Raw genomic sequence first — 27,774 nt, forward strand, 5'->3', positions numbered from 1 at the left:
TCTATATGCCCAAGTTTTTAAAACTAGTAACAGGGGCTAGGGTGGTATTAGCGTTGGTTCTGATCTGGAGGTTATTCATTGGAAACTTGAAAAATGTAGCCTTAGATCCAAATAACATTGTTACAGTCTTGTCAGTGTTTAAAAACAGTTTGTTTTGGAAATCCAATTTTCAAGTCTCAAAAAGTCAGATTGAAGTACGTGCCCAAGGTCAGGGAGGCTAGGGCTGTGTGCATATAGATTTGTGTCATCCACATACATGTGTATTGAAGCTCCCTTACAATCTGTAGGAAGATCATTGAGGAACATTGAGAAGAGACGGGGCCCCAGAACAGAGCCTTGCGGGACCCCGCAGGTGATATCCAAGGGGTTGGAGTTAATGCACAAGATAGACACATTTTGGGATCTACCTGATAGGTAGGAATGAAACCATTTTAAAGCATGCTTCCCTATTCCAGAGCATTGGAGTTTGTGTAGCAAGATAACATGATCAACAGTATCAAACGCCTTTGCAAAATCTAGGAATATTGCACCAGTAAGTTGTCCCAGTTCCATTCCACACTGGATCTCATTGCAAACTTTTAGCAGGGTAATTACCAGGGAGTGTTTGGGGCGAAATCCAGATTGGAATTGGTTAGGGAAATTTGTCTTGGTATAGTAATCGCTTAATTGCGAGTGAACACATTTTTCCATGATTTTGGATAGTATTGGGAAAAGAGAGATTGGCCTGTTGTTTGAGAGAGAGTTTTTTCCCCCCCACTTTTGAAGATTAGGACAAGTATGACAGTTTTCCAGATCTTAGGGATATGGCCTGCAGACAGAATAGAGTTGACTAGGGAAGCAAACAGTTTGGCAATAACTGGGGCACCAAATCGTAGGAATTTAGATTGCAGTAAATCAGGTCCACATTGGCTGCTTAGTTTTAATTTGAGGAGCACTTGTGTAATCTCCTCTTCAGATTCTTGGACAAATTGAAAATTGTGGGCAGTGTTAGGAGAGGTTGAGGCTATTGGGGTACTCACAGAATAAGGTTTATGTTTCAGCTTGGGTTTTGCTAATAAGTTAGTAGCACCCCCCCACAAAGTATTCATTGAATGCATTTGCAATGTCAGTGGGATTATAGTCATCCCCAGCTGGTAGCTTCCTTGCTGGTATCAGTCCCAGACTTCGCTACGTCACTTCCGGTTTCGCTGCGTCACGTCCGGTTTCGGTCCACAGCTTAGGAACATGTCTGTGTGTGTCCTGCCTGCAACTTGCTCCCACTCAACGCGTTTCACCAGCGGTTAGGCTTCATCCTATCACAGCTATACATAAGGCTGTGAGGTATTTTAAAAGCTAAGTCAGGTTTGCAGTGTGTGAGGGATATGGCTAGTGGGAATAAAAGTAAAGGTTCTCATTCTATCTCTCATAACCAAAAGACTTAGACAGTATAAAAGTGTAAAGCATATTTTATTAAACGGGTATGTTTAAAGTATATAATGCTTATGCACAGTACATGAACTGGGGACTTCCAGGTCCAGGGTTCCGAGAGACCATTTGGCTACCAATATGCATCAAAAGATTGGTTGAATAGCAAAGCCCAGGAAGAAGCACAAATCAACTCACCAGGTAAATGGGAAAAAAAAATCTTTTATTAAACTACATCTTTAAAAAACAAAAGACAGGCTAAAGACAAAACAAGGGAACTCTCCCACGCGTTTCAGGCTATACAGCCGTTTCTCAAGGAGTATATTTGGGGCAAGATTGAAGGTAAGTTATATAGCCCCTCCTTTGGACTCAGACACATCTGAAAGTACTTCAATAGAATGATCAAATAATGGCATCTAGCATGAACTCTAACTCCGGTGAGAATATCAATTGCTTCATTGTACCAAGTCAATGAAGTACTCATTAAATAATTAATTGAGCATTGGATTGTATATATACTGTATCAACCGAGCATTACATTGGATCCTAAAATAAATGAATGAACCCAAATACTTGGTTAGTGTTGTTCAATAAACCTGAAAATATCACCATAAGTCTAAATCATGGGGTAATTATCTTATTAATTCCCATGTTTATAAATGCATTGTTAGTGAAACATCAGTGTTGTATGTATGTATGTATGTCTTTATTTATATAGTGCCATTAGTGTACATAGCGCTTCACATTAGTACTACACATGACAATCATATAAATAACAAATAATACAAATAACAGATCATGGGAATAAGTGCTTCAGACATAAAAGTAACATTTTGGAAGAGGAGTCCCTGCTCCAGGAAGCTTACAATCTAATTGGTGGGGAGAACATACAGAGACAGTAGGACGGCATTCAGTTAAGTGTGTCTGCAGGAGGCCAAGCTTTATGTGTCGTGTATAGTATTAGCCACGGTGCTACTCAAATGCTTGTTTAAGCAAGTGTGTCTTAAGGTGCTTCTTAAAGGTGGACAGAGAGGGTGCTAATCTGGTATGGAGGGGAAGGGCATTCCAGAGGTGTGGGGCAGTCAGTGAGAAGGGTTTAAGGCGGGATAGGGCTTTAGATACAAGGGGGGTAGAGAGAAGACAGCCTTGAGCAGAACGCAAGAGTCGGGATGGTGCATAGCGAGAAATTAGGGCTGAGATGTAAGTAGGAGCAGAAGAGTGTAAAGCTTTAAAAGTGAGGATAGAATTGAGTGCGAGATGCGTGATTTGATAGGAAGCCAGGAGAGTGATTTCAGCAGGGGAGACGCTGAGACAGATTTCGGAAATAGTAGAGTGATTCTGGCAGCAGCGTTTAGGATAGATTGTAGGAGAGACAGGTGAGAGGCAGGAAGACCGGACAGCAGGAGGTTACAGTAATCGAGGCGGGAGAGAATGAGGACCTGAGTCAAAGTTTTAGCAGTCGAGCAACAGAAGAAAGGGCGTATCTTTGTTATACTGCGGAGGAAAAAGCAACAGGTTTTAGATATGTCTTGAATGTAGAGGAGAATGTGAGAGAGGAGTCGAGTGTGACCCCTAGGCAGCGTGCTTTGGCTGCTGGGTGAATGATGGTACTTCCAACACTATTGTGGAAGGAGATAGTAGGGCCAGCATATATTGATATTGTTCAAATATATTGATATGGTTTCTAACAGATAAAGCTTAGGCTATACTTATACCCACTATTGTTGGATGTCTAAACAATATTAATGGACCTAAAACAATGCAAACAGAGACATTAATCAACATAATGATTAACATTACAGAACAGACCGATTCACTGATTCAAAAAACGTATGTGTGTATAAATCTATACAAACTCCCAACTCACTAATCAACGTAAACCGTTGAAAATGTAGAAGAGGCATCGGCATCATGTTGAGTATGTATACACACACACACACACACACACACACACACACACACACACCTTTACATTAGAATATCCAATATATTATATTAAAGTGTGCCAAGATTGAAGGTATTAAACATAAACATCTGCAGAGGAAGTACCACAATACATTAGATGCCCAGACATAATTCAAAGTAATCATGAGTTATAAGAAATATAATCAGAGGAAGTGTTTAAGATCCCACTCCATATTTAACCCTATGGGATCAGAGTGTCAAGAGAGAAGATCCAGTGAGCTTCTCTCTGTTACAGAGCGTTTGTTCTGTCACCTCTTCTGATGTGAACCTGGATGTGCTCAATAGCAATACATTCGAAATTAACAAGAGATCCATGTTGGCATTCGCTAAAATGCTTAGAGACTGGGTGCATAAGATCTCTTTTTAAAATGAGTCTCATATGCTCTATAATACGGAATTTAAACATTATGGTAGTCAAGCCAATGTATCTCTTGTTACACCCACATATCAGCATATAAATAACAAATTCAGTATTGCAATTTATAAATGTAGCAATGTTATATGATCTACTACCCTCCATATTCGAAAAAGTTTTTGACTTCAGCACATATTTGCAAATCTTACAACAACCGTAGGAAAAACATCCAATTAATTTAGGAAAAAATTCTCTTTTAAAGACTTGCATATATGGGAAAGAAACCAAATATCATGGACAGGCAGAATTGCTTCGGTAAAAATGAACACACTACCCAGGATGCTATATCTATTTCAGGTTCTACCCGTTGCAGTTCCACAAAAAGTTATTAAAGAGCTGGAAAAGGAAATAATGTAGTTTATATGGCATGGCAAAAAAACAAGAATTAAGAAAAAAGTAATGGGGCTACCAACTAGACTGGGGGGCACGTCTCAACCAGACCTAATGGAATATTAGGAAGCGGCTAGGTTAAGTCCACTAATATACTGGTCAATGGGGGAGCGATCGAATGGGTCGATATAGAAAGAGCAGAAGCTCAGACGAAAGACATGGCGACACTACTATGGCTAAGGAAAAAGATGAGACCCGAGGTCATTAAGACACAACCAGTGATCTCACACTCTCTAAAATTATGGGATAAACTATTTAGAGCTTAAATCTGTTTCTTTGCCCTTGACCCTGATTCTGTCCAACCCAGCTTTAGTCCCGACCCTCCAAATCAAAGGCATACTATATATGGGGATAGAGGGGCCTGAGGAGAGTCAGGGATCTGGTGAAATTAGACAGGATAAAAGCATTCCAGAAAATAAATGAGGAGTTTGACCTTCCAGATATGCATTTGTACCAATATGTTCAGATAAGACACTATGTCAAGTCAATACAACCCACACAAGATGTTTTTAGGCCACTAACTACTTTCAAAATACTATACTCAGCTAGTGTATACCATACAATAGCTCAATTACACCAAATCATGATCACACAGAAAACCGAGCAACCTAGTAAAAACAATCTAGACTGGGAAAATTATAGTGGGCGACCGTTGGAGGGAGACGAGTGGGCAGATAGCTAGATCATCGGCAGTCCGACAAATCAATCTTAAGATATTACACAGGTGGTATTACACTCTAGCTAGGCTCCATTCGTTCTTTCCAGCTTCCTCCCAAGTATGCTGGCTCAACTGCGGCCAACTAGGCTCATTCAAAATATCTGGTGGACCTGCCCAAAGATAGCACTATTCTGGAGAAAAATAAAAAACTAATAAAGAGAATAAAGGGACTGGACTGCCCATGGAATATGGAGACAGTATTAATCCTACAACCAATAGAGGATATAGAGGGGAACATAGACAAACTAATGGTACATATTCTTTCATCAGCTAAAGCAGTTATAGCTAAAAATTGGAAGCAGGATGACCCACCGACAATAGCAGAGGTAAAAAACAAAATAAACTATATAATGATAATGGAAAAGCTTACAAGTTTAATTTAGGACAGATATGAAGGATATCTGAAGATATGGGTATCATGGATGATCTACTGGGAAACTAATCGTTAAAGATTCTTTATTAATTTTCTCTCTAACCTGAAAATGTGTGACTGTAATATGAACCAGGCCGAAATGCAATTGTATGTATAATAAAGTATAAATGGATGTACTGAAAGCAACGTTGATATGGAAATGTACCCCACCCCCTCCTTTACCTATTTTTCTTTTATGCCCCTTCCCATCCCCTCCAGAATATAACTTGCAAAAAAGAATAATAAAATACAAGTTTAAAAAAAAAAAAATCACATATTGAACAAGCATACATATACTTAGTCATAGTTCGTTAGGGTCTTTGATGTAGCCAGGAATAGTCAAGACGTGTTCAAGGTCCCTTACATAAATTCTAACCAGAAATAACTACCAATGCAATTTAAATGATGTAAAAACATACAGGTGGAGCAATACATAGTGGTTACAATACACTGGAAAAAAAGATGTTATGAAAATTAATGAAGCAATGCCTGTGTAGACCACTCAATCTGTATCAACTCAACATCATATAATAAGTCACATTCATACATTTTTGAAGTATAACAGTCTTTTTCCTCAGTGCACCTCTTGAACCACTTTTTCAAAGTCCATAAAGCTTTTCTGTACTTTGAAATGTATGACAAATGTATGAATAAACTAAGCAAATGTCCGAATAAGCTAAAAAAATAAATAAGTGCATTTACAGTATATAATAAAAAGTACTTATTTCATTTCAGTTGGGGGTTTCTGTCAAAGCGAGCAATTTGCTCCATTTTTATGAAGTACAAATGTTATTTGTGTCAATTTACTGCTCCATAAGTATGAAGCTTCTTATATAAGTTTATTAAACTGTTCGTTAACCCCCAAAAAGGTTAACTCTACTTTAGACCTGTCGTATTGGATTGATGCAACTCTGCTCCATTACTGTATATTGACACAAACTCAAATACTACAGTATGTTAACTTGCAACTTGTAGCTTAGGTAGTTGCCTTTTCAGGATTAAATATTGCCACCCACTCCAATTACCTTTATTTTCTACAGTCAATTTCCATTTCAAACTCTAAAAAATGCGTAACCTAAGAATTTAGGAGAAAAGTACAGTAACTATTCAGTTCTGTTAATTCATCAATATTTCAATAAAAGTATGAGATAGAGAGAGAGGGGTACATGTGAACACACCTGAGATACTTGGGAAAGAAGCTATTTCCATATTCAAATTATCTTATTTTTGGCAGTTGTCTGTGAAGTAGGTGTCTGTGAGGGTAGAACGGGGTGCATGTATGTTACGCCGTGCTCACCACAGATTAGACGAGACCCCGGTACAGAGATGGGAATGGGTAAACACCAGCCACAGACACAGGGGTTGTGTCCGGAATGTAGAGTGGTCTTGGCAGCCAGGTCGGGATAGGAGAGATCAGAGTTGTCGTATACTTGCTGAGGTCTGTGCAGGAGAGGTCCGGATAGTAGAAGGAGGTAAGCCAAGGTCAGGGTAGGAGAGTGACGAATGGTCGAGGAAAGCTGAGATCAGTAGTCCAGAGAAGCAGTAGTCCAAAGGCAAGCCGGATCGGTACACGGGAAATCGCAGGGCAAGGCAAGGCAAAGCAAGGCAGGGATCTAGCAGACAGGAGAGGTAAGCACAGGGAACAAGAACTATGCTCAGCCAAAGTGCCAGTGGCACAGCTGAGCATATATATGCAGAAGGAACCAATCCCCCAGGGGTGTGGAGCGGAGGTGCGGCCTCCGCAGGGGGAGCGATAGGCTAGGAGATGCTATGGCAGATGAGGCTGTTTAAAAGCTGATTTTTTGCTTGACACGGCGCTTGGGAGCGTTGCGCGTGTGACGCGACCAGGAACCAATCCAACGCGCATGCGCGCTGTGGGGGTAGAGGTCGCTGCGTCAGCGGGGGAAGCCCTGCACATGCGTGAGGAGGCGCGCGGGATTCCAGGGAAGCGGCAACGGGTGCCGGAGCAGAGGGTGAGAGGCTGCGCGTGCGTCGGCGTCTTGCGGGTGCGCACGTATGGCCGCGAGACTCCCGAGTCCTCACAATTTATAGTTGGGCGGAGAAGGGAGTTAAAGCTGGCGAATAGGTGTTAAGGGTTATCAAGGCAATTTTGGTGTAAAACAGGAACATTTTCCCCCAAGCCCTATGTATCAAAGCTTTTTGCTCCAATTTAGCTCTGTCTGCCCAAGCTTGCACTTCAGGGAGTGTCAGTAGAAGGAGTTGTGGGTTAGTTACATGGGGCACATTATACTGAGATGTGTCTGTGACGGTGAAGGGGTAAACAGTCTCACTAATAAAGGTCAAGCCCACTTGGTTGCCCCTGATCTATGTTTGGGGTCCTAGAGTGTCAGCTCTTGGACATAACTGTTGTATATTTACTGCGGTGCCTGTATGTAAAATATGCGACAATAAATAATTTTTATGTTTTTGCCTTTCCGTTAGTGCCAGCAAGCAGAGATGGCTAGGCTATGAGTTTCAGGGTGGGTTTGGCGGAGAAACTCTTTACAGATTGTGGCTATGTAGTGGGGTTCCAGAGTTACTGGATACCCCAAAAGTGTATCCGGGAATCGGGTAAGATTCTCGGATGCATTGAAGCACAAGGCTCCGGTCAAAATCCTACCCTGAAACATTCTTGAAACTCACCGCCAGGCGTCCCTGCTTCAGCACAGACCAGAAAGGTAAAAGGGGCATAGGGGATCAAGGTATCCCCAGAACGGTACAGTGGTCCCTAGTTTAGAAGGGGGTGCCCAGTTCATGCCCAAGTCATCCTGAACATGGTATAGGGCTTCAGAGGGTGCTCCAGCTATAGGATAAGGCTGCGAGGTTTATTTTGTGTAAAAATGTAAAGTCAGGTTTTTGCAGTGTGGCAGGAATATGGCTAGTGAGAATAGCAAGTATAAATTCTTATTCTATCCCTGATACCACAGAAAGGCCTTAGACATTTTTAGCAAGACACAATATCCAAGTACATTTTATTAAACGGGAATGTTTAAAATGTATAATGCTTGGTGCACTGTATATGAGCTGGGGATTTCTAAGTCCGTGGTTCCGAGAGACCAGCTGGCTACCAAGTTGGTGCCACTCAGTCTGCTCGGGTCCCGGACTTGAAAGCCACGGAGATGCCAAGATGTTAGGGCGGGCAGAGTACCGGTGTTATCCTTGAGTACCCACGTACTGGCATGAATAAGGGCTATCAGGCGTCCATTTGCCCAGCCCCAGATGAGCCTAGCTCGGCTGGGGGCTAAATATGCTATGCCAAGATACGGAGAGACAGCTACTGCGCTTCCCGTGACCCGCCATGGAGTGGGACAGCACCTCGGGACACTTTAAAACCTGGTCGCCGTACCCCAGTGACACCCGCCGAGGATGCCTAATGAACAGGGTCTGTAGCGTAGAGCAATATATAAGCTCAGTTAGGTAGAACTACCCCAGTTACCCTAAGTTATTCAAATTTCCCTGGTTAAGTGGAACGCAGATTGTTGTTATAGAGTACTAGAATTATAGGGCAAGGATCCTCCCACCCCTCCCCTCCACCCTTTCCCCACCCCCCCACCCCTAAACCCTTCACTTCCTTCCCCCCCCCCCCATACCCCCCCGCCCCCATGCCCCTCCCCTTACCCGTCCCCCCCCCATCCCCTTTCCCCCCCGCTCTTGTTTTTCTCCCTCATCTCCCCCCCCTCCACCCCTCACAGACTCATAGATTTATACTTAAATATTAGGTCGAAACACTGAAAAGCGACTCAGTATGCCCAAGACAGGAGGTCATGGAACTATGCAATTGTTATATGTGTCTAGTGTGCAAACAACCAAAAGTAGAGTATATAATGCTTGTAAGGTATCTTCACCAACGATGCAATTCCCCCCCTTCTTCCCTCTCCCCTCCCCCCACTCCCCCCTCCCTCCCTCATAGAACCATAGATCCACGCTTAAAGATCAGGTTAAAATGCTGAAAGGTGTTCCAGCAGGACTATCGCAGGAGGCCAAAGAGCCCTCCAATCGCTGTGAATGTAATATATGTAAACAACCTGGTGCAATGTATACAATGTCTGACATGTATTCTCACACACAATGCAACCCGCTCCCCTTCCCGCCCCCACCCCCTTCCCCCTCTCCCCCCCCGCTCCCCCTTTACCTAGCCCCCCATCCCGGTCCCCCCCCCACAGATTTACAGATTTATGTCCAAAGGTCAGGTTAAATCACGGAAAAGAAAACCAACAGGGCCAAGACGAAAGGCCAAGAAACCCTCCAACTGCAACGTGTGAATTATATGCAAGCAACCTTGTGCAATGTATACAATGTCTGAAATGTATTACTATAAACAATGCAATCCAACCCCCTCCCGTACCACCCCTATCCCTCCCCCTTCCCTCCCCCGTTCCCCTTCCCCCACTTAGCCTCTTTCACCCTCACACGATCCCTCTCAGATAACACAAGGTATACCTTGAGATACCTCTCACCGAGATTACGAGTCACCCAAAAAGAGGTTAACAAAGTTAAAAGGGTGAGCACAGGGCGAAGGGAGGCGAGACACTCACCACCTCATATGACCACAGACCCTAGCCTTATAACATAGCTCCCCAGAGTTGGGAGGACTCAGCTTGCATTACTATCGTCCCCACCCCCCTACATACCTACCATTAGCTCCGCTCCCCCCCCCCCACCTGCCCACCTACCCACCACACTTCCCCCTCCTACCCACCCCCTCCTAGCCCTCCAGGACCCCCGACTTCGCCACCCCCCAGACAAGCATCTCCGCTCCCCTTCCCCAGAGGGGAACACTGAGATTGTAGACCCGGACCCAGCCTCCCCGCAAGGGATGACTTAGGCCCATGAGGCTGAAGGCCCTAAACCTACTCACCCGAGGTACACCACCTTGATACCCTAATAACCAAGGTTGCTCTGATAAAACAGACACGGACAAATACAAAGACACCCAAGGGTCTCCACCCTGCCCGAACCTGCCGGAGGTCGTTACCAGACCCGCCCCCAAGCATCTTAAACCCCACTAGCCGGTCTTTAGCAAAGACCGGACCTTAAACTTTTAGACCCCAATAGGGTCGACTTTCTTTCCCTCTCTCTATCCCCGCTGCCACTGTCCCAGCGGGCCCCTCCCTCATCCCCCTCCTCCCACCCATCCTGGCTGACTGGTTCAAAACCTAGATTAACGAAAGAACACGCTGATTCTCGAGATTGGACAGAGACTCCCCATTTAAACCCAAACTCGCCTGTCCCTAGGGAAAAGGGAGAGCTCTAACAAACTAATAGGAAACTTAGATAACATGGCCCATCAGAGGGCAATAAAAATTGTCTCCTTGAATGTCAAGGGCCTACATAATAATAGGAAGAGGAGACTTGCTCTCCAGGAGATAAAAAAAGTCTGGCGGCGATGTTGTTTTCCTTCAGGAGACGCATTTCACGTCTCAAGACCCACCCAAAACATTTCAAAACGAGTATCCGATGAGCTATTTCTCATCATTCAGTAGTAAACGTCGGGGGGTTGCCATTCTGATTCGTCAGGGCACCCCATTTAATCTAACAAAAATAAAGGCAGATCCAGAGGGAAGATTTATTGTAGTCTATGGCTCACTTGCGGGCTCGGCAATCGCCCTAGTTAACCTCTACGCCCCAAATGAGAACCAGACAGAATTCTTAAAAAAAGTTCTGGAGGAAATTGACCCAAAATATATGTCCTCGCTTCTCGTAGCGGGAGACCTTAACATGGCTCTCAACCCGAATGAAGATAAATCCCAGTAACCCAGGACGACAACATTCCACTCAGTCCCAAAGACTGGGGAAAAAATGTAAAGATATTATGGACGATTTTTCCCTGGTGGACATTTGGAGAACACAACATCAGGGGCAAAGGGATTACACTTTCTACTCGGCACCTCACCAGACCTATTCTCGTATTGACTATTTTCTTACAACTAAGAACATTCTAGAGGCTGCTACCAATTTACATAGGCCCTATCACGTGGTCAGACCATGCTCCCATCACCCTGACCCTATCCATCCCATTTGTCAAATCGGTCTCGTATAACTGGAAACTGAACGACTCCTTATTAAATCACACCGAGATAGTGAAGGAGATCAAAAAATCCCTTATGGAATATTTCAGAATAAACAAAGGTTCAGTCTCGTCCCCAGCAATCCTGTGGGAAGCCCATAAAGCGACAATTCGAGGTAATCTCATCTCAATTGCCTCCCACAGGAAGAAAGCCAAAACCAAACTAATCAAAGAGCTTACAGATAATATTATCAAATAGGAGCAGCAGCACAAAACTAACCCTTCTCGGAGAATCTATAAACAGCTGACAACTGCTAGAAACGATTTGAAAGCGATCCAAATGGAAAATGTAGAAAAGGCTCTCAAATGGACGGGTCAGAGGTATTATGACAAAGGGAACAAGGCCGATAGACTTCTTGCTAGTAAGTTAAGAGGAATACAAAAAAGGTCACAAATAACGGCGATTAGGAATGGCTCTGGTGAGATACTTTACAATGAGAAAAAAATAGCAGAGGAATTCACCAAATTTTACACTAAATTATATAATCTAAGGGCTCGCTCTGCTAACCCGAGTACTACTGACTTATTGTCAGCGATAGACTATCTAGATGATTGCGAGCTTCCCTCACTAACGGAGGAAGAAAACATTAGACTAAACGCAAAAATAACGATAGAAGAATTGACGGCAGCCGTAAAGGCATCTAAAATTTCCAAAACGCCGGGCCCTGACGGTTTCACAAATGTCTACTATAAGAAATTTCTACCTATACTATCCACCCACTTATTGAACTTGTTCAACTCATTTCTGGAAGGAAGTCCTATCCCTCCCTCAATGTCGTCCGCTAATCTGGCTATAATACTCAAAGAAGGGAAGGACCCCACTCAATGCGGAAGCTATAGACCAATCTCATTGTTGAACAATGACCTCAAATTGTATAGCAAGATTTTGGCGAACAGACTTAATCCTATTCTACCGAGATTAATACATACGGACCAGGTCGGGTTTGTTCTGGGTCGCCAGGCCTCAGACGATACCCGCAGGATAATTAATATAGTCGACCATGCCCATCTGACAGGTTCAAAAGCAATGTTGCTGAGCTTAGACGCAGAGAAGGCATTTGACAGAATTGATTGGCTATTTTTAGACCAAACATTGATAAAATTCGGCTTTAAGGATTCGTTCTTAGAGGGAGTCCGGGCGCTCTATCAAAACCCGTCTGCCATGGTTCGACTAACAGGAGGAGGCACCGAGAGGTTCCAAATTAAAAATGGAACACGGCAAGGGTGCCCCTTATCCCCACTTCTTTTTGCCCTCACGATCGAACCACTAGCGACCAAAATACGGAATAACCCAAATATACAGGGAATTATCATTGGAAAAGAACAGTACAAAATCTCCCTATTCGCTGATGATATCATTCTAACTTTGACTAAACCCCAAACTTCCCTTCCTAACCTTCAAAAGGAACTGATGGACTTTGGAAAGGTATCAGGATATAAAATAAACAGCGACAAATCAGAGGCCCTAAACCTTAGTCTCCCAGATCCCGAAGTAAAACTACTTAAACTAAATTTTAGCTATAGATGGTGCTCTTCATACATTAAATATCTGGGAATTAATGTGTCAAGACACTATCGGGATTTATACCGGGATAATTACCCGAAGCTATGGGAAAGGATCAAAAAAGATCTAGATCAGTGGGAAGGTTACCAGATCTCATGGATCGGGAGGATGATAACCGCTAAAATGAATATACTCCCAAGAATGTTGTACTTTTTCCAAACACTCCCGATCCATGTTCCGGGCACTGATCTGAAAAACATACAGAACAGATTGTTCCATTTCATTTGGCAGGGTAAGAGACCCAGAGTCGCGAGATCGGTCATGTTGGCGTCAAGATCTAGAGGAGGCCTGGGGGTACCAGACCTGTATAAATACTACCTAGCTGCCCAGCTAAAACAGGCAGTAATGTGGAATACAGACCCGGCCCTTTGTTGCTGGGTAAAAATAGAGACTCAGTATGCCAAGATGCCTTCTTTGCTAGCCTGCCTCTGGAGCCTGGACAGAGGAGATGGACAGCCCCACAACCTTAAACTACAAGCCTCTCTACACACGTGGGAAATCTGGGTGAAAAGTAAGCACAAATATGGCCTGTCTTCATCCAGCTCCCAACTGACACCCATCCCCAATAACCCAAAATTCCCCCCAGGATGTGGATCTAAACTGTTCGACCATCTCAGAACAAGGGGCATCAGAGCGATTGCCGATCTCTTAAGCCTTAGGAAGCTCCTGAGCTATCAAGAACTGAGGGCCAAATACAAAATTACGGAATTGGACACGTTCAAATACCTCCAAATTAGACACTTTATTCGAAAAATATGCCCACTTCCAGAATTCCCCACTCTCACCAAATTTGAATATCTTTGCAAGGTCAAGACCAGAAAGGTCTTATATCTGAGATTTACCGGGCACTAGAGAAATCAACGACCTTCCCACAGCATGACTATATGCTCAAATGGGCGGCAGACCTGAGTATAACTATAGAAAGAGAGACTTGGGAAGAAATCTGGCAGGCAGCCTCAGAAACTTCTCTATGCACTACAATAAAGGAGAATATTTATAAAATTATGTATGGCTGGTATCTTACCCCAGCACGTTTAAACCAGATCTACCCCCTGGCATCAGATCTATGCTGGAGAGGCTGTGGTCATAGAGGGGACATGGCCCACATCTGGTGGTCATGTCCAGAAATTGTAAAGTACTGGGCTAAGGTCCAAATTTTGATAAAAGAGGTCACCGACCTAGAATTACCTATTGAACTACTGACCTTCCTATTGGCCAGGCCAATGTCCGACATTGTCCGACCAACTAGGAAATTAATCTCCTTCATTCTCACCGCGGCGAGATGTGGGATTGCGGCCTCCTGGAGGAAAACAACTACACCAGCTATGAGAACAATAAAAAGGAGAATCAGTGAGGTGATGCTCATGGAGAGGCTAACTGCTACCTTGAGACAAAACCTTTTTGCATTTTACAATGTTTGGGAGCCCTGGATACTCCTTAATAGAGAAAGGCAACCGGACTCAACTAGATAGAGGCTCACCCCCTCCTCCCAGAGGAATAAAGGATAGACGAAGCTAACATGCTACCCATTACCTGGGTCGAAACCCTAGCAGCCAGGTGGGTGACCCACCCCCCCCACCCTCCTTCCCCCCCCACTACCTCCCCCCTCCCTCACCCTCCCCTCTGCCTTCCCTCTCTGAAGGCACTCCCTCATTTCGACAACTTAGGTTGTCACTCTGTTCCCCAAAAAACTTGTTAAAATGTCTCTGGATTAGGCAATGTGGTTTGTTATGCTTTTATTGTTGTATCAAAGCCTAATAAAAATATTTGGAAAAAAAAAACAAAAAACCTGTTTTATCTATGCTGATACATAAACCCCTTTGCTCTATGATGTGTTTTCTGACAATTCCTCACATCTCTTATTCCAGTTTGCTTGTTCACTGAATATTCAACTCTTCCTAAAATTGTCAATGTCCCTGAATGTTGTCAATAACTTCTTAAGATCCTCAAAATGTAGAGATGGGTGAGTTTGGGGTTTGGAATAATCCAAACCATGGCTCAGCTCCTAATGCAGAAGGCAAAATGAGGCAGTACCTTTTACTTCAGGCTTAGATGAAGTGCTCTCCCTGCATTTCCTCCCAGCTCTTCTCCTGATGTCACCCTTCTCCTGATCCCCAGCATCTCCTTGTCAGCAGCTTCTATCCCCATCTTCTTTTAGCCAGCAGCAAAACCTCCTGATCCACACTCCTCTATTGTTCTTCTCACCTACATGCACACACACTCATCACCATCACCCACTTACTTATTGTACAGTACAAGCTAACTTTACAAATTATTTAAAAACACATTTAGGGTTGTATATATGAAAGTCTCCTAGCTGCAAAACCTGGACAAAACCAGTGCAGAAAACCTGCATTCAGTAGGATTAATTTTCTTAAATAAATATATGACTTTTTTTGCAGCACTTTTGCATCATGGACAATAAATAAACCCCATTGTGCCTAATTTTTATTCTATGAGGTTGTTTCGCTTTATATTTTCATATCCAAGTGAAATTCAAGCTGAAGCCTGAGAATATATGTGGGGAGTTTTGTTTTAGTTGTTTGGGGAGTTTTTTGTTTTCTTTATATGTATTATACATCAATTTTTATATATTTTCTGTTTGTTATCTTTTAGCTATTTCAAATCTACCCCTGAATTTTTAATGCCAGATTTGACTCCAGAAAAACATGATTTTCTTCAAGATATACAACAAAACAATAACCATGAAGAAGAAAGCACAATTGCTAAAGCTGTTGTTCTCACTGGAAGGGAGAATATTAAAGACACCAGCAAATTATGTGAGGGCAACACAAACAGTGAGATTTGCGAAGAAGCACTGGATGCCACAACAGATGGATTGTTGAATAGAAAAGTAATGCAAGAGGAAACAACAACAGAAACAATGACATTAGAAATACAGAAAGTGAAAATGGATTTAGGAAAAGGAGGTGATGAGAAGCAAGATTTAAAAATAATTAAAATAAATGACACAAGAGAAGGTGCTGTTGAAGAACAAAGTAGTGATAAAAGAGAACAAATAACTGCAGAGTCTTATAAATCAGAGACATTAGAATCCCCGCCCACTAGTGAGATGCTAAATGACAATTTTGCTGAGATGCATGTTGATGAGCAAGATGAAACCAAAGGTGTACAAGAAAAAGAAGCAGAATATATTCAAGATAATGGGGTTTTAAACATTTTGATGGAACAAGCTGATATAGAAGACATACATGAAAACAAAACTTTTGGAGGAAATAGTGCAACAGAAAGTAATCTGGAGAGTCCTGATAAACAATTTGATTCTGTGCAGTTACAAAGCAATGAAGCAGAAACCCCAGAAGAAAAGGTAATTTCATTTTTCTTAAACTGTATTATAAGCAGCACCATAACATAAATGTTTCAAATAGGAAAAGACGGTAAGCTCACTAGTGTTATCCACCCCTGCTGAATGCGGCAGTAGTGAGCTTGCAACATTACAGGTGTTTTTCTATCATAAGCCATTCCTTTCGGTAAATGAGCAGGAACTACATTCCTGGTTGGCAGCAAGGCTGATAGCCTTTAAAGAGCACACAAGAAATGATGAAGAGAAATAGGTGGCCAAAAAATAGCTCCAACCTCCCCAAAATAGTCAACGTTGAATTCTTCTTAATATTTTGCAGGCAGCACACAATATGCAGTACTGTGTTATAGTTAACTTCAATTCATGTTTTGTGCTTCATTTTCCTTCTTAAAAGGATTGTCCTTTCTAGAATCAAAGTGAAGTAAGTGCAGTAACTTGTTTAATTGGTATTAAAATATTGTTTTTTTTACTGTCTACATCATGGGTGGCCAGCCTTTTTTTCAGGCGGGCCAATAAAAGTGAAAAAATGTTTAGGAGAGCCACTGTCCTCCCCGTCACTGCCATTGGACTGCAGTGGCGGGGATGATGACAGCCTGTGTGGAGCAGGCAGGGCAGGTGAAGCTTTCCCGGGTCCAAGGAATAGAGTTTTCACCTAGGCCCCCTGTGTCGGCAGTCTTGTGAGCCCCTCCCACCCAAATGGAACATGTGGCTACAGCCGTGGGCCAGTGCGAGGGCTACGGTCACCCGAGCCACCTCAAATTCCATTGGCCACCCGTTGTCTATATAATAACAATGCTTTTGAGTGTTCTTATGATGTTTAACCAATCTATTCTGTGATCAGGCTAAGGGGCTAATTCTATATGTCCCGATGGATGTTTTCGGGAAAAATTTCTCATTGAAGTCAATGGTGAATTTCACCCGAAAACAATCCCGTCGGCCACTTTTGTCCATATTTAGAATCAGCCGCTAAATGTTTGTATACTGTAGCTAGACAAATTGTTGATCTAGACTTTTTTCCTTTTTTTAGTTTGTTTACACTTCATAATTACACAAAGATATTGTGGAAGAAAAAACAGTGTGTGTGTGGAGCACGCACATTTTAAGTGAAACCTCTGTGTCGTTTGTCACTGTTTTGTCACAGAAATTGTATTTGTGATGGTGATGACAAAACTCAAAGAAGTTTGACTCAGAATGCATGTGTTCGGCACAACCCCCTGTTTTAACTATTTGCACTTCTATATTTATACTAACTGTGAATTCTGTGTGTGTCTCTGTGAAGAGAAATTACATCCTACTCTGATTCTACTACCTTACACAATTTAGTGTCAGCAACAAAGATGGAGACTTTACTCTCTATGCCAACCTCAAGGTCATTAATAAGCAGGCCATGACCGATCCTTGATGTACTCCGCTCACAACTTTAGCCCAACCTGAAAAGTTCAATTTACAACAACTCTCTGTTGTCTATCCTTCAACCAGTTTTCAATCCAGGTGCAAATATTTTTACTGAGTCCAATTTGCTTTATTTTGTACACTAACCTCTTGTGTGGAACGATATCAAAACCCTTTGCAAAATCTAAGTAGACCACATCAACTGCATTACCCTGGTCTAAATTTCTACTTACCTTTTCAAAGAAACAAATATGGTGTTTGGCATGATCTATCCTTCATAAATGGAGAAAAAGTTGTGAGGCGGAGCAACTGCTCCTAGGGAAAATGCTATACTCTCGTACAAAAAAATATTTATTGGCACATTAAAAGAAATAGCAAGGGAAAAAACCCACTAACGCGTTTCGCGCAGTGTTTGCGCTTTATCAAAGGGTACTGACTGATTAAAAACACTAAATCTAAATATCCACAGTGCCCCTGTCCCGCAGCCAATGGTGGATAGAATAAACTAACTGCCCCTCACCTGAGGTGTATACAACCTCCTCTAATAGTAATCATCAGAGGGGGAAGTGCTAAATGGGACGGGAGAACTGCGACTAAATAGAACAGATGAATAAACAAATAACGTGATTGGATGCAGGACTGTTCTACTCAACAACACTCCGCTGGACGTTAATGCTTATAACTAAAGTTTAAAAAAAAGTCCCACACACAATTTTAACACAAAGAAAAAAATCCATAAGTTGTTACCTGATAAATATATATATGATATAAATGACTCATAATGTCCGTCAATAATCCGGTAGACACTAGAAAATAGCTTGAAAATCGAAAAAACATTAGATATATATTCCTCATGGAGGCATATGATGTTTTAATATTAATGCACATTGAATTAATTATAGAGCTCAAAGGCTATTGAATGTATCATCACCATGTTACAATGACTCATGTATCTAAATAATTTTTATGAATCGCCTAAAATATGTGTCAATTTATTACATTATCATACATACCTCAAAGACTCCATAACAAGTGAAGAATAAGAGAGGCATTGATTACAGCACTACATCTAGCCTTAGCCAACATTCTATAAAGGTAGTTTTAAATGTACTTATTGTATTGACTATGATAACTAACTAGATCTTATATAAGTATTCATTGTAAAATAAGTAACAACACATACCATTGAATTACACTGGCATGAACTAACAACAATGGCCTATATTGAACACAGGATGGCGTTCAAGAGTCATTTTGAAAATGTAAATATTACTGTGATAGTAATATCACGGAGTAGAGTTCTGTTAAACAGATGTCATAGACAGAATTTATCAATAGAGACAGGATATATTAAATAAAAAGAGAGAAATATATATATCAGCGCTTGGACATGCACTAAATATTTATAATGATAATAGGTGTATAAGTGAAAACACTAAAGAAAATAATATCAATAATTTAGAACATGTAGTGATAAGGAGACTCTGTTGCTAATCGGATGCAGCTCTAATGAAGATATAGCTATCCATAAATATGAACCAAAAGAAGAAAAAAAGCGCAAACCAAGTAGCAATTAAGATATATCTGGGCAATTTAATAAAAAGCAAGAAAAACTGGGTCCCTGGACTTAGACAGTGACAAACACAATGTATTATTCAAAAAACACACATATAAAAAAGGATACAAAATAAATATATATATATATATATCCAAAAAAATAGTCCAGTAGATCTGTTGTGGAGGAGTGAAAGAATTGTGCTGATGAAAAGTCACTTATTCCTATAACCACGTAAATACGGGATTTATAATAGGCTAGTGTATGGAGATGTAGTGCAGTCGTGAAGATAGATAATACTTGATAGAAGGTGATACAATGTTCTATTATGTATCCAATAGTAGCCAAAACATATCATCTATATATATATATATAATCCAATGCACAGCCGGCACACCATATGCAAGTAAATAAGTTTTGGTGCTTATCCTATAAAGCAATAACAGACCATACGATACCGGTTGCAACACGACATATATATATATATATATATATACACACTGATATTCTTATTGATCTTAGAAGAAAACGTATCCAATCAATGAATAATGATCATAGGGAGTCATACATAGAACCTATTTAACCAGTAACCACAAATAAAACTAAATTAACAAAATAATAAAACTAACCATGATTAAATCATATAATAAGACAAAATATATCTGAAAAATATAACTATGCTATAATTTTAAAAACATTTGAAGAAGAACAAATGAAATAAATATAATAAAAAAACATTATAAATAAATAAAAAACAATATTAATGCAAAAAATGTAGTAATTCCCAGTCAACGTTAATCCCAGGAGGACTAAGTGTGTCCAAAGAGAACATCTAGAACATCTCTCTTTTATTCAAAAGATTTAATCTGTCACCTCCACGTACCGACAATGTGACATGTTCTATTGCCATAAAGTGGAAGTTTTTGAGTCCTCCTTGGGAACATTGTAGAAAATGTCTGGATACAGGTTATTTTACATCACCGTTCTCAATCAAAGGACATGTTCTGAGATACTGTATGTTGTCTTAGAGGTCTAATTGTCCTTCCGATGTATCCCTTGGTGCATGCACAGCAGATGTAATACACAACAAATTGTGTCTTACAATTCATAAAGGTTTTGATTGTATAAGGATTTTTCATTTTCTTTACCCTCAAAAGTTTAGCAGGGAGGGCATTTTGACAAAAATTACAAGAACCACACTTAAAAAAAACTTTTCTTGTTTTTAAACTCATGGCGACTGTTGGTTCTGAATGGAATAAACTTGGAGACAAATATGTTGCCAAAGTTTTTGCTTTTTTAAACACAAATTTCAGGCCTGTATCAATGAATGGACAAAGCTCTGGATCTAAACTAAGAACTCCCCAATGCTGATTAACAATAGATTTAATTTGTTGAGCTTGTTTGCTAATCTGTGTAATGAAAATAGTCATCAATAGAAAGAGGTGATCTGGCACACGATCAATGAAGCAGTATAATGTCACCTGCCGGTGCCCACAGACCAAGGGGGGTCGTCCTACCAGGTCCCCAAGTGGTATCAGAGTAAAGAGAATAGTCCAGGCACACGGTCTTATCACAAAGTAGAAAATTTAATCCAGCATAAATCCAACGTTTCGGCTGCACACAGGCAGCCTTTGTCAATGTAAGACCGTGTGCCTGGACTATTCTCTTTACATCCACAGTCATCCACAGATATGTTCTTGACCATTGAACCCCATACAATGCCTCAATCAGATCTGCTTTATCTCTGATGTAAGATGGTAGCATACGTTCCAGAGGCTGGAGAAATGAGTCCACATACCGACACACCATCTCCCAAAGATCCAATGCTGGAGACAATGGGCCGACCTGCGATTTGTGTATCTTTGGAAGATGGTAAAATATCGGCACGATGGGATTAACATTGAGCAAAAAGTCAAATTCAGTTTTATCCAAAACATGCAAAAAAAATTCCTACAGTAAGTCTAAAAGATCCTTAAGATCGTAAGAGGTTTTTTTCCGCTTGCTATTTTGTTTAATGTGCCAATAGACATTTTTTGTGCGAGAGTATAGCAGTCCGGTCTCATTTTCCCTCGGAGCAGTTGCACCGCCTCACAACTTTTTCTCCATATCGATTCAACCTCAGCAGGACCACGCTGACAGCGCAACGAGGATCCACGAAAGGAGTGAGTACATATTTATTAAACATTACTCACAATACCACAGATGTTTACCACCATGCTCTGACAATGCGGAGTTAACATTGTTTGCCTCAAGGATAGGGCTAGTTAACCTGCTAGCAACGTGGTGAGTCTATCAAGACTTAAACAAATATCTAATAGTGACCCCAGTATTTATTACTGACACCGTGGGACATTTCCTCTAAGTTTAATTATACTGTTTTTGGGAATTTATCGTATACAGAGACTGAGCCTCAAGTATATACTATTTGGACTTTCCTCTGGGAAGCATCACTAGGGAGTTAATTACTCCCGCCATCTTTATCCTTCATAAATAAATGCTGCCTATGCCTAATAATTCTGTTTTCCATGAGGTATTCCTGAATATTATCCCGTGCTAAACCTTCAAGTAGTTTCACCATTATTGAAAGGTCTGTAATTTCCCGGTTGTGATCTAGCTCCTTTTTAAAATATAGGCACAACATCTGCTTTACGCTAATCTTTTGGTACTTAGCCTATGGAAATCGAGTCGTTACAGGCCCCGGTATTTAGTGCCGGTATCCCCCTGCATTGTTTAAATCTCCTGCGTCACGTGACCGGGAGATTTAAACACACAGGGGATTCCGGTACCCCATACCGGGGCCGGCCTGTAACTCAGGAAGCAGGTGGTCCCCGGACCTCAAATTAATGCGGTTCTGCTCTGGAGACCCACGCATACAATACTGTGTTAGTGCAGTTTCAATAAAAACAGTGCAATCATCTGTAAGAGCTGTGCAGGGAGATACCGCTCTCCCTGTTCAGCTCTCTGTAAGGATTCTGTTTGATCCGTGCCAGGTTTACACTACGGTCCAGGTTTTCTGTCTCTCCTGCCATTTCTTCTCTCTCTGGCCATTTTGGGTCCTAGCAGCCTGCAGTTATTGAATGCCCAAAACAAAGTTGGAGGGGGGGTGTCAAACTAAATCTCATTTCTAAACGTGAGAGTTATTGGATTTACACATTAAAAACTGTAGCACCCTCAGGCCTTAATATAGAATTTGACCTGGCATCCTTCCTTAAGGGTTAAACAGTCACAGTATTAGTACATAGTCTGTATGTATTATTAATTTAGTAATATGTAGGACAGGACGCCACTCCAGGACCACCAGCGACACTCAAGGGGACGGTGACGGTGAGCTAGTCCACGTCGTCAAGCACCATACACTATATGTGTTAAATGCCTTTTAACATTGCAATAAATGTGCGTGGGATTCTTATATTTTTATAACATAAAGTTCTTATCAATTTGACCTGCGCAATGGTTCTTCTCTTTCTTCTGTATTGAGGTACCAACAACTCGATCCCTATACTTGAGAACAGATTGCCTGAGCTTTTTGATATGCCCATGTAAACTTGTCACACTGTGAGTAGGCAATACATAGGAGCCAAGTTATTCCTATAAACTCACAAACTTGATTACGGCTACACTTAGATCTGTTTTTCTGTTTATATTTTTGGTTGAATCTCTCCTGTGCTCCCCCTGGATTTCGAAGAATAATTTGAAAACATACCCAAAAAAACACAGGTCTCCTTCAGGTGTGGCAAATGCAATGCCTATTTCCACATGTTTCCCACAAAGTTCTTCTCAAATTTCCAAAGACAACATTTTATAAATTGTATACTCTTTTCTAAATAATCTGTTAATCATACTCTCGTGTTATATCGGACATCGAAGTGGGCATTATCCCCATCGCTAGAATACCACAGTGTAGGATCTGAGTGTGATGGGCAAGGGTAACCAGGCTATATAATAAAGGTTAAGCTCTCTGGTTACCCTTGGGTCCCGTGGGTCCCTGCCAGCTACCTAGCACTATAAGCCAGGGGCCAGGTATCATTACATGAAAAGTTAAAGTGGCCCCTGCTTTTCCACTTTCCATGTTCCCTTTTCCCCAGATTCATGAAACTTTCTGTGTGTAAATTTTAGTTGAGATATTTGGGTAAAAATACAATTATTTTGTTTGCAGGAGTTTGGGGGGCAGGAGCCACCGGTAGTACCTTAATTCTACCCATCGAGCAGGCATGATTTGCCAGTAAAGGAAGGGGAGAAGGAAGGGTGTGGGAGGACAGGGAAAATCCCTCGCTACAGCTGCATTGATAAGGTGCTACAATCAGGGGCAAATATGAAATAGAACACAAGACAAGAATCCCCTATACACTGAGAGCACTCAGAGGCTATAAATAGGAGAACAGATGGAAAATACTCAGGGCTGAGGAACCTCAAAAAGGTAAAATGGCAGGGTAAATGATATGGTTATAACATTAAAACCAAAACTTTATTATAGAGTCATACTCCAAATAATAAAATAAAGTGGGTGAAACCCAAGAGCCTAATAACACGATGCCTATTAAGCTAAGCGAATTTTAAGAACAAGGTAGAAAATATCATAAATCAAATGCGGTCACTATTGTTCATAACATAGCAGCAAATGCCACATAATCCCTACACTATAATGTAATACGGTGTATAGTCTATCACCAGTACTAGCAGTATGGATTACACGTGTGGGATAAACCAGAGAAAGAAGGACTGTATAAAGCCCCGTTTATAACACATAAGTCCTGCTGTTGACACAGTAGACAGTTGATAATGAGCCGGAGCTCTTAGTGTGTGTACTGGATGAATTGCGTGTCTGGACTCAGGGATAGCCTACTATCGGCTTGCTCTGGGTCCCACAGTGATCACACTACCAGCAATGGACGCTAGAGTATCCTATGCAAAGAGCGAACTACAGTGCATCTCTGAGCGACTGAGCTGTGCTCAGCCCCGTTAGTATCGTACAGGCTCAGCTGTTAGTACAGTCAATACTTGCCAAATACACAAAGTCATTAGTATGTAAACTGGATAAATTGCGTGTCTTGACTAAGGGGTAGCCTACCATCGGCTCACCCTATGTCCCATAATGAGCACACTACAAGCAATAAAGGTTAGGGTTTATATAGCGACTGAACAATGGGCTCAGCCCCGTATGTAACATACAGTATTGGCTCCGCTGATATAGTCATTAATCACTGAGGACCCAGAGTAATAAGTATATATACTGGATAAATAGTGTGCCTTGACTAAAGGGTAGCCTACTATTGGCTCACCCTAGGTCCCATAGTGAGCACGCTACCAGCAATAAATGCTACAGTTTATATACAGAGAACGAACTGCAGTATGTGTCTGAGCGGCTGAACTATATTCAGCCCCGGTTTTCCCACACAGGCATCGCTGTAAATAAGAACACCTAGATCTATCTTTTTGAGCTGTGTCTGAAAGGAACGTGCAAAAACTTGCAATTCGGTAGCGGATTCGGATTTCGGTGAAAATGTTGCCCATCTCAACTCTTCAACCCACTCCAGCCCCCTTTATACTGTACCAGCTGAGAGACCCGGCGTTGCCCGGGATGTAAATGTGTAATAGGTAGTATTATTTATAAATCGTGGAACAATAGGTGAGTATTTGTTGTAAAGGTTGGATAATAATGTTGAAAAGAAAGATGGAATAAAATGTAATACGATGTTGTTTAAAAATGGTTTATTGTAAACACACCACAGTACAATGTATCTTTTGGTGACATAACAGATGTAAAAATGTGAGGCGTGTGTCCTGCTAGGGTGTGAGGCGGCAGGTGGCGCGTGGGTTGTGAGTGCTGTCTGTGAGTGGGGGTCCTGCTAGGGTGTGAGGCGGCAGGTGGCGCGTGGGTTGTGAGTGCTGTCTGTGAGTGGGGGTCCTGCTAGGGTGTGAGGCGGCAGGTGGCGCGTGGGTTGTGAGTGCTGTCTGTGAGTGGGGGTCCTGCTAGGGTGTGAGGTGGCGGGTGGCACATGGGTTGCGAGTGGTGTCTGTGAGTGGGGTCCTTCTAGGGTGTGAGGCGGCAGGTGTCGCGTGGGTTGTGAGTGCTCTCTGTGAGTGGGGGTCCTGCTAGGGTGTGAGGCGGTGGGTCAGTGATGTCGGTGCATAGGGGCAGCAGGTGTGTGTGGCGGGAGTCTGTTGAGTGCATGCAGCGGCTGTGAAGCGGTGGGTGAAAGGCAGAAGCAGGCGGTGGGTGAAAGGCAGAGGCGGGCGGAGTAAGGGCGGGTGAAAGGCAGAGGCGGGTGGGCGCGAAAGCAGAGGCGGGGAGGCAGGAAGGCGGGCAGGAAGGCGAAGATTGGTGGGAAGGGGGGGAAGGGTGTGGGAGGGGGGGAAGGGGGGAAGGGGGTAGGGTGTGGGAGGGGGGAAGGGGGTAGGGTGTGGGAGGGGGGAAGGGGGTAGGGTGTGGGAGGGAGGAAGGGTGTGGGAGGGAGGAAGGGTGTGGGAGAGGGGAAGGGGGTGGGAGAGGGGAAGGGGGTGGGAGGGGAGAAAGGAGGAGGGGGGAGGGGAGAAGGGAGGAGGGGGGAGGGGAGAAGGGAGGAGGGGGGAGGGGAGAAGGGAGGAGGGGGAGGGGAGAAGGGAGGAGGGGGGAGGGGAGAAAGGGGAGCGGGGGGGGAGAAAGGGGAGCGGGGGGGGAGAAAGGGGAGCGGGGGGGGAGAAAGGGGAGCAGGGGGGGGAGAAAGGGGAGCGGGGGGGGGAGAAAGGAGAGCGGGGGGGGGGAGAAAGGGGAGCGGAGAAAGGGGAGCGGGGGGGGGGGAGAAAGGGGAGCGGGGGGGGGGAGAAAGGGGAGCGGGGGGGGGAGAAAGGGGAGCGGGGGGGGGAGAAAGGGGAGAGGGGGGGGGAGAAAGGGGAGCAGGGGGGGGAGAAAGGGGAGCGGGGGGGGGAGAAAGGGAAGCGGGGGGGGGAGAAAGGGGAGCGGGGGGGGGAGAAAGGGGAGCGGGAGAAAGGGGAGCGGGGGGGGGGAGAAAGGGGAGCGGAGGGGGGAGAAAGGGGAGCGGGGGGGGAGAAAGGGGAGCGGGGGGGGAGAAAGGGGAGCGGGGGGGAGAAAGGGGAGCGGGGGGGGAGAAAGGGGAGTGGGGGGGAGAAAGGGGAGTGGGGGGGGGGAGAAAGGGGAGTGGGGGGGGGGGAGAAAGGGGAGCGGGGGGGGAGAAAGGGGAGCGGGGGGGGAGAGCCGGCGTTGGCCGTGAGTTACATTTAGCGCTAGGAAAGGGGGGGGAGAGGGGGGGAAAAGGGGGGGAGGGGGGGAAAAGGAGGGGAGGGGGACGGGGGGAAAAGGAGGGGAGGGGGACGGGGGAAAAGGAGGGGGGGACAGTGGACAGGAGGGGGGGACAGTGGACAGGAGGGGGGGGTGACAGTGGACAGGAGGGGGGGGGGCAGTGGACAGGAGGGGGGTTGGTTTGCTTTAAATTGACAGGTCCCTCCTCTCCACTCCGCCTGTATCTTTCTCCGCTCCTGACCCCCCCACCCCCCCCCCCCATGTGTAGCTCCTGTCCCCACTCTACAGTGTCTGAGACACAGTGTAACACACACGCACACAGACACACACACAGTGTCCCACATACTCACACACTCACACACTCACCTCTCCTTCTGGCCGCCGCCATGTTAGTTAGTCCGCGAGGGAGGAAGGGGTCCTTCCGTCCACCGCATCTTAGGTGCCGCGTGGCAGCGGTAGGCTGCCCTGGCCAATGCCTGTCCCCGCGCCAGGGAGGTGAGCGGGAGGTGAGGGGAGGTGAGCGGGAGGTGGGTGGAGGGAGCGGGAGGTGAGTGGAGGCAGCGGCAGGCTGCCCTGCCCACTGCCTGTCCCCGCGCCGGGGAGGTGAGTGGAGCGGGAGGTGAGTAGAGGGAGCGGGAGGTGAGTGGAGGCAGCGGCAGGCTGCCCTGCCCACTGCCTGTCCCCGCGCCGGGGAGGGAGTTGAGCGGGAGGGAGGTGAGTGGAGAGGGAGGTGAGTGTGATGGGGGGGGAGAGGACAGAGAGAGGTGTGTGTGTGTGTGTGTCCTTTGGCCCGTCACTCCGCCTCAGGCCAATGAGAGGTGTGCGGGGGCGGGCGGGCCAAGGGACCAATGAGATTGCCGCTAGGGACGCAGACATACAGTGCTTTCAGAAATATATAGTAGATATCAGTTCTATCAACTCTATCACCAGACGTATCGGTGAGTCTAATTTCTTTCAGTAGATGTTATTCTGTAAACCATTTAGTGCATACATTTTCACCTAGTATTATACCAGATTTGCACAAAACATGTTAATTACATGCCTTACCATATATCTCAAGAGCATTAAAAAGTGGATTTTGCTTACATTTGGGCCAAATAAAATTTAGAACATCAAAAATATAATGATTTTTTGTTTTACTGACAGTGTTTGACTGTGCTGCTTTATAAATATGTAATAGGACAAAACCATTTTTAAATGTCATAAAATATTGTTCAACACACTTTACTGTGATGATGTAAGGCATTATACAGTACAAGTACTTAAATCAATACTCTAACTCTTAAAATGCTAACAAAGAGAAAAAATATGATTTAAAGTATTAAATGAATGG

The 27,774-nt window shown here is 43.5% G+C and overlaps 2 protein-coding genes across 10 annotated transcripts in view; one reads left to right on the top strand and one right to left on the bottom strand.

Moving 5' to 3' along the window:
- The window catches only part of RPL27A (ribosomal protein L27a), a 240,408-nt gene that overhangs the window by 208,641 nt on the left and 3,993 nt on the right, over nt 1-27,774 (bottom strand). The gene's annotated exons all lie outside the window — the stretch shown is intronic.
- The window catches only part of LOC142497040 (anaphase-promoting complex subunit 13), a 127,456-nt gene that overhangs the window by 43,020 nt on the left and 56,662 nt on the right, over nt 1-27,774 (top strand). For 6 of the 9 annotated variants that reach the window (XR_012802163.1, XM_075604288.1, XM_075604287.1 and 3 more), the window contains exon 5: nt 15,552-16,263. Coding sequence is in view for 5 of the 9 variants with exons in the window: in XM_075604288.1 (XP_075460403.1) it covers nt 15,552-16,263 (712 nt within the window). In the remaining 4 variants the exon portion in view is untranslated. Of the gene's footprint in view, nt 1-15,551; nt 16,264-23,360; nt 23,622-24,601; nt 24,910-27,774 lie in introns of those variants that run through there. The other 3 variants (XR_012802165.1, XR_012802166.1, XR_012802164.1) reach the window with 2 other exon arrangements.

This window comes from Ascaphus truei, chromosome 6 (genome assembly GCF_040206685.1).
Source record: "Ascaphus truei isolate aAscTru1 chromosome 6, aAscTru1.hap1, whole genome shotgun sequence".
Classification (NCBI taxonomy): domain Eukaryota; kingdom Metazoa; phylum Chordata; class Amphibia; order Anura; family Ascaphidae; genus Ascaphus; species Ascaphus truei.